Source organism: Rhinoderma darwinii, chromosome 1 (assembly GCF_050947455.1).
Source record: "Rhinoderma darwinii isolate aRhiDar2 chromosome 1, aRhiDar2.hap1, whole genome shotgun sequence".
Taxonomy (NCBI): Eukaryota; Metazoa; Chordata; class Amphibia; order Anura; family Rhinodermatidae; genus Rhinoderma; species Rhinoderma darwinii.
The window spans coordinates 4,861,876-4,874,229 of NC_134687.1; the positions used below are offsets into that span (position 1 = coordinate 4,861,876).

General features: G+C 39.4%; 1 protein-coding gene across 1 annotated transcript in view; it reads left to right on the forward strand.

The window, feature by feature from the left end:
• The first annotated feature begins 470 nt into the window (after positions 1–470).
• The window catches only part of SPEF1 (sperm flagellar 1), a 41,093-nt gene continuing 29,209 nt past the window's right edge, over positions 471–12,354 (forward strand). The window contains exon 1 of the mRNA XM_075848604.1: positions 471–578. Coding sequence (XP_075704719.1) covers positions 514–578 — 65 coding nt within the window. The 5' untranslated portion in view covers positions 471–513. The remainder of the gene's footprint in view (positions 579–12,354) is intronic.

The window sequence follows — 12,354 nt, forward strand, 5'->3', positions numbered from 1 at the left end:
ATACCCCCTATATGTGATACACAGAATATACACTATACCCCTATATGTGATACACAGAATATACACTATACCCTCTATATGTGATACACAGAATATACACTATACCCCTATATGTGATACACAGAATATACACTATACCCCTATATGTGATACACAGAATATACACTATACCCTCTATATGTGATACACAGAATATACACTATACCCTCTATATGTGATACACAGAATATACACTATACCCTCAATGTAAATGTATGGAAGGACACAACTACATTGTGCAGTTATTATACAGCTGTACAGCTCCACCTGGTGGTCATGCATGGGATGTCTGGTGACTTGTTGCGCTAGTTATGTCCCCTCCACTATTTTTCATGCTGTGGTCGCTTTTTCTTCCTTCTTGGGGTTCTTGGAGATATTTTCTATATTGAATAATTGGCTGAATCCTACGACGTCTCTTTCCTTACAGTGTTGACCGCAGAAGTGGTCAAATATTATTTCCCCAAATTGGTGGAGATGCACAACTATGTCCCAGCCAACTCCACGCAGCAGAAGCTCAGTAACTGGACCATCCTGAACCGGTGAGTACCCCTCCCCCATAGTCTATATTCCTAACCCTCCCCTCCTATTAGTTCCCATGTCTCCTCTCTCCATCTTTTCCCCTCTATCCCTTCCTGCTCCCTTGTTATCTCCTCTGTCCCCATTACTTCTCCCTCTTATCACAAGGTTCTCTCTTTTTTTATTTATTTATTTGTGCTCAAGTCTACTTTACTGTACAGCCTGCGCTGAACGTCCCAGTGCTAAGAAAGAATACTTGTTGGGAGTAGTAGTAGATGTCAGCAAGTATTACATTCCCAGTGCAAGGACCGGCAGGGCTGTGTACAGTACAAGAGACCATGCTGAGCAAAGCTGGTGGTCAGGGGGGAAGGGTATAGTCTGCTGTACCTTAATCTGTCCCTAAATAATACCGTCATACAATTACCATGTAATAACACTATGCAAGTGCCAAATAATAGCGCCACACCATAACCACATAGTGACTGAATAATACCCCATACTGTTACTGAATAATACCACCACACCATAACCACATAGTGACTGAATAATACCCCATACTGTTACTGAATAATACCACCACACCATATCCACATAGTGACTGAATAATACCCCCATACTGTTACTGAATAATACCGCCACATCATAACCACATAGTGACTGAATAATACCCTCATACTGTTACTGAATAATACCGCCACACCATAACCACATAGTGACTGAATAATACCCCCATACTGTTACTGAATAATACCGCCACACCATAACCACATAGTGACTGAATAATACCCCCATACTGTTACTGAATAATACCACCACACCATAACCACATAGTGACTGAATATTACCCCCATACTGTTACTGAATAATACCACCACACCATAACCTCATAGTGACTGAATAATACCCCCATACTGTTACTGAATAATACCTCCACACCATAACCACATAGTGACTGAATAATACCCCATACTGTTACTGAATAATACTACGACACCATAACCACATAGTGACTGAATAATACCACCATACTGTTACTGAATAATACCACCACACCATAACCACATAGTGACTGAATAATACCCCATACTGTTACTGAATAATACCACCACACCATAACCACATAGTGACTGAATAATACCCCATACTGTTACTGAATAATACCACCACACCATATCCACATAGTGACTGAATAATACCCCATACTGATACTGAATAATACCGCCACACCATAACCACATAGTGACTGAATAATACCCCCATACTGTTACTGAATAATACCGCCACACCATAACCACATAGTGACTGAATAATACCCCCATACTGTTACTGAATAATACCACCACACCATAACCACATAGTGACTGAATAATACCCCCATACTGTTACTGAATAATACCACCACACCATAACCACATAGTGACTGAATAATACCCCCATACTGTTACTGAATTATACCGCCATACTGTTACTGAATAATACCCCCATACTGTTACTGAATAATACCCCCATACTGTTACTGAATAATACCCCCATACTGTTACTGAATAATACCGCCACACCATAACCACATAGTGACTGAATAATACCACCACACCATAACCACATAGTGACTGAATAATACCCCCATACTGTTACTGAATAATACCCCCATAGTGTTACTGAATAATACCGCCACACCATAACCACATAGTGACTGAATATTACCCCCATACTGTTACTGAATAATACCTCCACACCATAACCAAATAGTGACTGAATAATACTCCCATACTGTTACTGAATAATACCTCCACACCATAACCACATAGTGACTGAATAATACCCCCATAGTGTTACTGAATAATACCGCCACATCATAACCACATAGTGACTGAATAATACCTCCGTACTGTTACTGAATAATACTGCCACACCATAACCACATAGTGACTGAATAATACCCCCATACTGTTACTGAATAATACCCCCACACCATAACCACATAGTGACTGAATAATACCCCCATACTGTTACTGAATAATACCTCCACACCATAACCACATAGTGACTGAATAATACCCCCATACTGTTACTGAATAATACCGCCACACCATAACCACATAGTGACTGAATAATACCCCCATACTATTACTGAATAATACCACCATACTGTTACTGAATAATACCACCATACTGTTACTGAATAATACCTCCATACTGTTACTGAATAATACCTCCACATCATAACCACATAGTGGCTGAATAATACCCCATACTGTTACTGAATAATACCGCCACACCATAACCACATAGTGACTGTATAATACGCCCATATTGTTACTGAATAATACCACCATACTGTTACTGAATAATACCACCACACCATAACCACATAGTGACTGAATAATACCCCCATACTGTTACTGAAGAATACCACCACACCATAACCACATAGTGACTGAATAATACCCCCATACTGTTACTGAATAATACCGCCACACCATAACCACATAGTGACTGAATAATACCCCCATACTGTTACTGAATAATACCACCACATCATAACCACATAGTGACTGAATAATACCCCCATACTGTTACTGAATAATACCGCCACACCATAACCACATAGTGACTGAATATTACCCCCATACTGTTACTGAATAATACCGCCACACCATAACCACATAGTGACTGAATAATACCTCCATACTGTTACTGAATAATAACTCCACACCATAACCACATAGTGACTGAATAATACCCCCATACTGTTACTGAATAATACTACCACACCATAACCACATAGTGACTGAATAATACCCCCATACTGTTACTGAAGAATACCACCACACCATAACCACATAGTGACTGAATAATACCCCCATACTGTTACTGAATAATACCGCCACACCATAACCACATAGTGACTGAATAATACCCCATACTGTTACTGAATAATACCTCCACACCATAACCACATAGTGACTGAATAATACCCCCATACTGATACTGAATAATACCTCCACATCATAACCACATAGTGACCGAATAATATCCCCATACTGTTACTGAAGCATACCGCCACACAATAACCACATAGTGACTGAATAATACCCCCATACTGTTACTGAATAATACCACCACACCATAACCACATAGTGACTGAATAATACCCCCATACTGTTACTGAATAATACCACCACACCATAACCACATAGTGACTGAATAATACCGCCATACTGTTACTGAATAATACCCCCATACTGTTACTGAATAATACCCCCATACTGTTACTGAATAATACCCCCATACTGTTACTGAATAATACCGCCATACTGTTACTGAATAATACCGCCACACCATGACCACATAGTGACTGAATAATACCTCCATACTGTTACTGAATAATACCGCCACACCATAACCACATAGTGACTGAATAATACCCCATACGGTTACTGAATAATACCACCACACCATAACCACATAGTGACTGAATAATACCCATACTGTTACTGAATAATACCACCACACCATATCCACATAGTGACTGAATAATACCCCCATACTGATACTGAATAATACCGCCACACCATAACCACATAGTGACTGAATAATACCCCCATACTGTTACTGAATAATACCGCCACACCATAACCACATAGTGACTGAATAATACCCCCATACTGTTACTGAATAATACCACCACACCATAACCACATAGTGACTGAATAATACCCCCATACTGTTACTGAATAATACCACCACACCATAACCACATAGTGACTGAATAATACCCCCATACTGTTACTGAATTATACCGCCATACTGTTACTGGAATAATACCCCCATACTGTTACTGAATAATACCCCCATACTGTTACTGAATAATACCCCCATACTGTTACTGAATAATACCGCCACACCATAACCACATAGTGACTTAATAATACCACCACACCATAACCACATAGTGACTGAATAATACCCCCATACTGTTACTGAATAATACCCCCATAGTGTTACTGAATAATACCGCCACACCATAACCACATAGTGACTGAATATTACCCCCATACTGTTACTGAATAATACCTCCACACCATAACCAAATAGTGACTGAATAATACTCCATACTGTTACTGAATAATACCTCCACACCATAACCACATAGTGACTGAATAATACCCCCATAGTGTTACTGAATAATACCGCCACATCATAACCACATAGTGACTGAATAATACCTCTGTACTGTTACTGAATAATACTGCCACACCATAACCACATAGTGACTGAATAATACCCCCATACTGTTACTGAATAATACCCCCACACCATAACCACATAGTGACTGAATAATACCCCCATACTGTTACTGAATAATACCTCCACACCATAACCACATAGTTACTGAATAATACCCCCATTACTGTTACTGAATAATACCGCCACACCATAACCACATAGTGACTGAATAATACCCCCATACTATTACTGAATAATACCACCATACTGTTACTGAATAATACCACCATACTGTTACTGAATAATACCTCCACATCATAACCACATAGTGGCTGAATAATACCCCATACTGTTACTGAATAATACCGCCACACCATAACCACATAGTGACTGTATAATACGCCCATATTGTTACTGAATAATACCACCATACTGTTACTGAATAATACCACCACACCATAACCACATAGTGACTGAATAATACCCCCATACTGTTACTGAAGAATACCACCACACCATAACCACATAGTGACTGAATAATACCCCCATACTGTTACTGAATAATACCGCCACACCATAACCACATAGTGACTGAATAATACCCCCATACTGTTACTGAATAATACCACCACACCATAACCACATAGTGACTGAATAATACCCCCATACTGTTACTGAATAATACCGCCACACCATAACCACATAGTGACTGAATAATACCACCACACCATAACCACATAGTGACTGAATAATACCCCCATACTGTTACTGAATAATACCGCCATACTGTTACTGAATAATACCCCCATACTGTCACTGAATAATACCCCCATACTGTTACTGAATAATACCGCCACACCATAACCACATAGTGACTGAATAATACCACCAGACCATAACCACATAGTGACTGAATAATATCCCCGTACTGTTACTGAATAATACCGCCACACCATAACCACATAGTGACTGAATAATACCCCCATACTGTTACTGAATAATACCCCCATACTGTCACTGAATAATACCCCCATACTGTTACTGAATAATACCGCCACACCATAACCACATAGTGACTGAATAATACCACCACACCATAACCACATAGTGACTGAATAATACCCCCATACTGTTACTGAATAATACCGCCATACTGTTACTGAATAATACCCCCATACTGTCACTGAATAATACCCCCATACTGTTACTGAATAATACCGCCACACCATAACCACATAGTGACTGAATAATACCACCAGACCATAACCACATAGTGACTGAATAATATCCCCGTACTGTTACTGAATAATACCGCCACACCATAACCACATAGTGACTGAATAATACCCCCATAGTGTTACTGAATAATACCGCCACACCATAACCACATAGTGACTGAATATTACCCCCATACTGTTACTGAATAATACCTCCACACCATAACCACATAGTGACTGAATAATACTCCCATACTGTTACTGAATAATACCGCCACACCATAACCACATAGTGACTGAATAATACCTCCATACTGTTACTGAATAATAACTCCACACCATAACCACATAGTGACTGAATAATACCCCCATACTGTTACTGAATAATACTACCACACCATAACCACATAGTGACTGAATAATACCCCCATACTGTTACTGAAGAATACCACCACACCATAACCACATAGTGACTGAATAATACCCCCATACTGTTACTGAATAATACCGCCACACCATAACAACATAGTGACTGAATAATACCCCATACTGTTACTGAATAATACCTCCACACCATAACCACATAGTGACTGAATAATACCCCCATACTGATACTGAATAATACCTCCACATCATAACCACATAGTGACCGAATAATATCCCCATACTGTTACTGAAGCATACCGCCACACCATAACCACATAGTGACTGAATAATACCCCCATACTGTTACTGAATAATACCACCACACCATAACCACATAGTGACTGAATAATACCCCCATACTGTTACTGAAGCATACCGCCACACCATAACCACATAGTGACTGAATAATACCCCCATACTGTTACTGAATAATACCACCACACCATAACAACATAGTGACTGAATAATACCCCCATACTGTTACTGAATAATACCACCACACCATAACCACATAGTGACTGAATAATACCGCCATACTGTTACTGAATAATACCCCCATACTGTTACTGAATAATACCCCCATACTGTTACTGAATAATACCCCCATACTGTTACTGAATAATAACGCCACACCATAACCACATAGTGACTGAATAATACCACCACACCATAACCACATAGTGACTGAATAATACCCCCATACTGTTACTGAATAATACCGCCATACTGTTACTGAATAATACCGCCACACCATGACCACATAGTGACTGAATAATACCTCCATACTGTTACTGAATAATACCGCCACACCATAACCACATAGTGACTGAATAATACCCCATACTGTTACTGAATAATACCACCACACCATAACCACATAGTGACTGAATAATACCCCATACTGTTACTGAATAATACCACCACACCATATCCACATAGTGACTGAATAATACCCCCATACTGATACTGAATAATACCGCCACACCATAACCACATAGTGACTGAATAATACCCCCATACTGTTACTGAATAATACCGCCACACCATAACCACATAGTGACTGAATAATACCCCCATACTGTTACTGAATAATACCACCACACCATAACCACATAGTGACTGAATAATACCCCCATACTGTTACTGAATAATACCACCACACCATAACCACATAGTGACTGAATTATACCCCCATACTGTTACTGAATTATACCGCCATACTGTTACTGAATAATACCCCCATACTGTTACTGAATAATACCCCCATACTGTTACTGAATAATACCCCCATACTGTTACTGAATAATACCGCCACACCATAACCACATAGTGACTGAATAATACCACCATACTGTTACTGAATAATACCCCCATAGTGTTACTGAATAATACCGCCACACCATAACCACATAGTGACTGAATATTACCCCCATACTGTTACTGAATAATACCTCCACACCATAACCAAATAGTGACTGAATAATACTCCCATACTGTTACTGAATAATACCTCCACACCATAACCACATAGTGACTGAATAATACCCCCATAGTGTTACTGAATAATACCGCCACATCATAACCACATAGTGACTGAATAATAGCTCTGTACTGTTACTGAATAATACTGCCACACCATAACCACATAGTGACTGAATAATACCCCCATACTGTTACTGAATAATACCCCCACACCATAACCACATAGTGACTGAATAATACCCCCATACTGTTACTGAATAATACCTCCACACCATAACCACATAGTTACTGAATAATACCCCCATACTGTTACTGAATAATACCGCCACACCATAACCACATAGTGACTGAATAATACCCCCATACTATTACTGAATAATACCACCATACTGTTACTGAATAATACCACCATACTGTTACTGAATAATACCTCCACATCATAACCACATAGTGGCTGAATAATACCCCATACTGTTACTGAATAATACCGCCACACCATAACCACATAGTGACTGTATAATACGCCCATATTGTTACTGAATAATACCACCATACTGTTACTGAATAATACCACCACACCATAACCACATAGTGACTGAATAATACCCCCATACTGTTACTGAAGAATACCACCACACCATAACCACATAGTGACTGAATAATACCCCCATACTGTTACTGAATAATACCGCCACACCATAACCACATAGTGACTGAATAATACCCCCATACTGTTACTGAATAATACCACCACACCATAACCACATAGTGACTGAATAATACCCCCATACTGTTACTGAATAATACCGCCACACCATAACCACATAGTGACTGAATATTACCCCCATACTGTTACTGAATAATACCTCCACACCATAACCACATAGTGACTGAATAATACTCCCATACTGTTACTGAATAATACCGCCACACCATAACCACATAGTGACTGAATAATACCTCCATACTGTTACTGAATAATAACTCCACACCATAACCACATAGTGACTGAATAATACCCCCATACTGTTACTGAATAATACTACCACACCATAACCACATAGTGACTGAATAATACCCCCATACTGTTACTGAAGAATACCACCACACCATAACCACATAGTGACTGAATAATACCCCCATACTGTTACTGAATAATACCGCCACACCATAACCACATAGTGACTGAATAATACCCCATACTGTTACTGAATAATACCTCCACACCATAACCACATAGTGACTGAATAATACCCCCATACTGATACTGAATAATACCTCCACATCATAACCACATAGTGACTGAATAATACCCCATACTGTTACTGAATAATACCTCCACACCATATCCACATAGTGACTGAATAATACCCCCATACTGTTACTGCATAATACCGCCACACCATAACCACATAGTGACCGAATAATATCCCCATACTGTTACTGAAGCATACCGCCACACCATAACCACATAGTGACTGAATAATACCCCCATACTGTTACTGAATAATACCACCACACCATAACCACATAGTGACTGAATAATACCCCCATACTGTTACTGAAGCATACCGCCACACCATAACCACATAGTGACTGAATAATACCCCCATACTGTTACTGAATAATACCACCACACCATAACAACATAGTGACTGAATAATACCCCCATACTGTTACTGAATAATACCACCACACCATAACCACATAGTGACTGAATAATACCGCCATACTGTTACTGAATAATACCCCCATACTGTTACTGAATAATACCCCCATACTGTTACTGAATAATACCGCCACACCATAACCACATAGTGACTGAATAATACCACCACACCATAACCACATAGTGACTGAATAATACCCCCATACTGTTACTGAATAATACCGCCATACTGTTACTGAATAATACCGCCACACCATGACCACATAGTGACTGAATAATACCTCCATACTGTTACTGAATAATACCTCCACACCATATCCACATAGTGACTGAATAATACCCCATACTGTTACTGAATAATACCACCACACCATAACCACATAGTGACTGAATAAAACCCCCATACTGTTACTGAAGCATACCGCCACACCATAACCACATAGTGACTGAATAATACCCCCATACTGTTAGTGAATAATACCACCACACCATAACCACATAGAGACTGAATAATACCGCCATACTGTTACTGAATAATACCGCCATACTGTTACTGAATAATACCCCCATGCTGTCACTGAATAATACCCCCATACTGTTACTGAATAATACCGCCACACCATAACCACATAGTGACTGAATAATACCACCACACCATAACCACATAGTGACTGAATAATACCCCCATACTGTTACTGAATAATACTGCCATACTGTTACTGAATAATACCCCCATACTGTCACTGAATAATACCCCCATACTGTTACTGAATAATACCGCCACACCATAACCACATAGTGACTGAATAATACCACCAGACCATAACCACATAGTGACTGAATAATATCCCCGTACTGTTACTGAATAATACCGCCACACCATAACCACATAGTGACTGAATAATACCCCCGTACTGTTACTGAATAATACCGCCACACCATAACCACATAGTGACTGAATAATACCCCCATACTGTTACTGAATAATACCACCACACTATAACCACATAGTGACTGAATAATACATCCATACTGTTACCGAATAATACCTCCACACCATAACCACATAGTGACTGAATAATACCCCCATACTGTTACTGAATAATACCGCCACACCATAACCACATAGTGACTGAATAATACCCCCATACTGTTACTGAATAATACCGCCACACCATAACCACATAGTGACTGAATAATACCGCCACACCATAACCACATAGTGACTGAATAATACCCCCATACTGTTACTGAATAATACCGCCACACCATAACCACATAGTGACTGAATAATACCACCACACCATAACCACATAGTGACTGAATAATACCCCCATACTGTTACTGAATAATACCGCCATACTGTTACTGAATAATACCCCCATACTGTCACTGAATAATACCCCCATACTGTTACTGAATAATACCGCCACACCATAACCACATAGTGACTGAATAATACCACCAGACCATAACCACATAGTGACTGAATAATATCCCCGTACTGTTACTGAATAATACCGCCACACCATAACCACATAGTGACTGAATAATACCCCCGTACTGTTACTGAATAATACCGCCACACCATAACCACATAGTGACTGAATAATACCCCCATACTGTTACTGAATAATACCACCACACTATAACCACATAGTGACTGAATAATACATCCATACTGTTACCGAATAATACCTCCACACCATAACCACATAGTGACTGAATAATACCCCCATACTGTTACTGAATAATACCGCCACACCATAACCACATAGTGACTGAATAATACCCCCATACTGTTACTGAATAATACCGCCACACCATAACCACATAGTGACTGAATAATACCCCATACTGTTACTGAATAATGCCTCCACACCATATCCACATAGTGACTGAATAATACCCCCATACTGTTACTGAATAATACCACCACACTATAACCACATAGTGACTGAATAATACATCCATACTGTTACCGAATAATACCTCCACACCATAACCACATAGTGACTGAATAATACCCCCATACTGTTACTGAATAATACCGCCACACCATAACCACATAGTGACTGAATAATACCCCCATACTGTTACTGAAGCATACCGCCACACCATAACCACATAGTGACTGAATAATACCCCCATACTGTTACTGAATAATACCACCACACCATAACCACATAGTGACTGAATAATACCCCCATACTGTTACTGAATAATACCGCCATACTGTTACTGAATAATATCCCCATACTGTTACTGAATAATACCCCCATACTATTACTGAATAATACCCCCATACTGTTACTGAATAATACCGCCACACCATAACCACATAGTGACTGAATAATACCCCCATACTGTTACTGAATAATACCCCCATACTGTTACTGAATAGTACCCCCATACTGTTACTGAATAGTACCCCCATACTGTTACTGAATAATACTCCCATAATGTTACTGAATAATACCACCACACCATAACCACATAGTGACTGACTAATACCCCCATACTGTTACTGAATAATACCCCATACTGTTACTGAATAATACCGCCACACCATAACCACATAGTGACTGAATAATATCCCCATACTGTTACTGAATAACACCTCCACACCATAACCACATAGTGACTGAATAATACCCCCGTACTGTTACTGAATAATACCTCCACACCATAACCACATAGTGACTGAATAATACCCCCATACTGTTACTGAATAATACCGCCACACCATGACCACATAGTGACTGAATAATACCC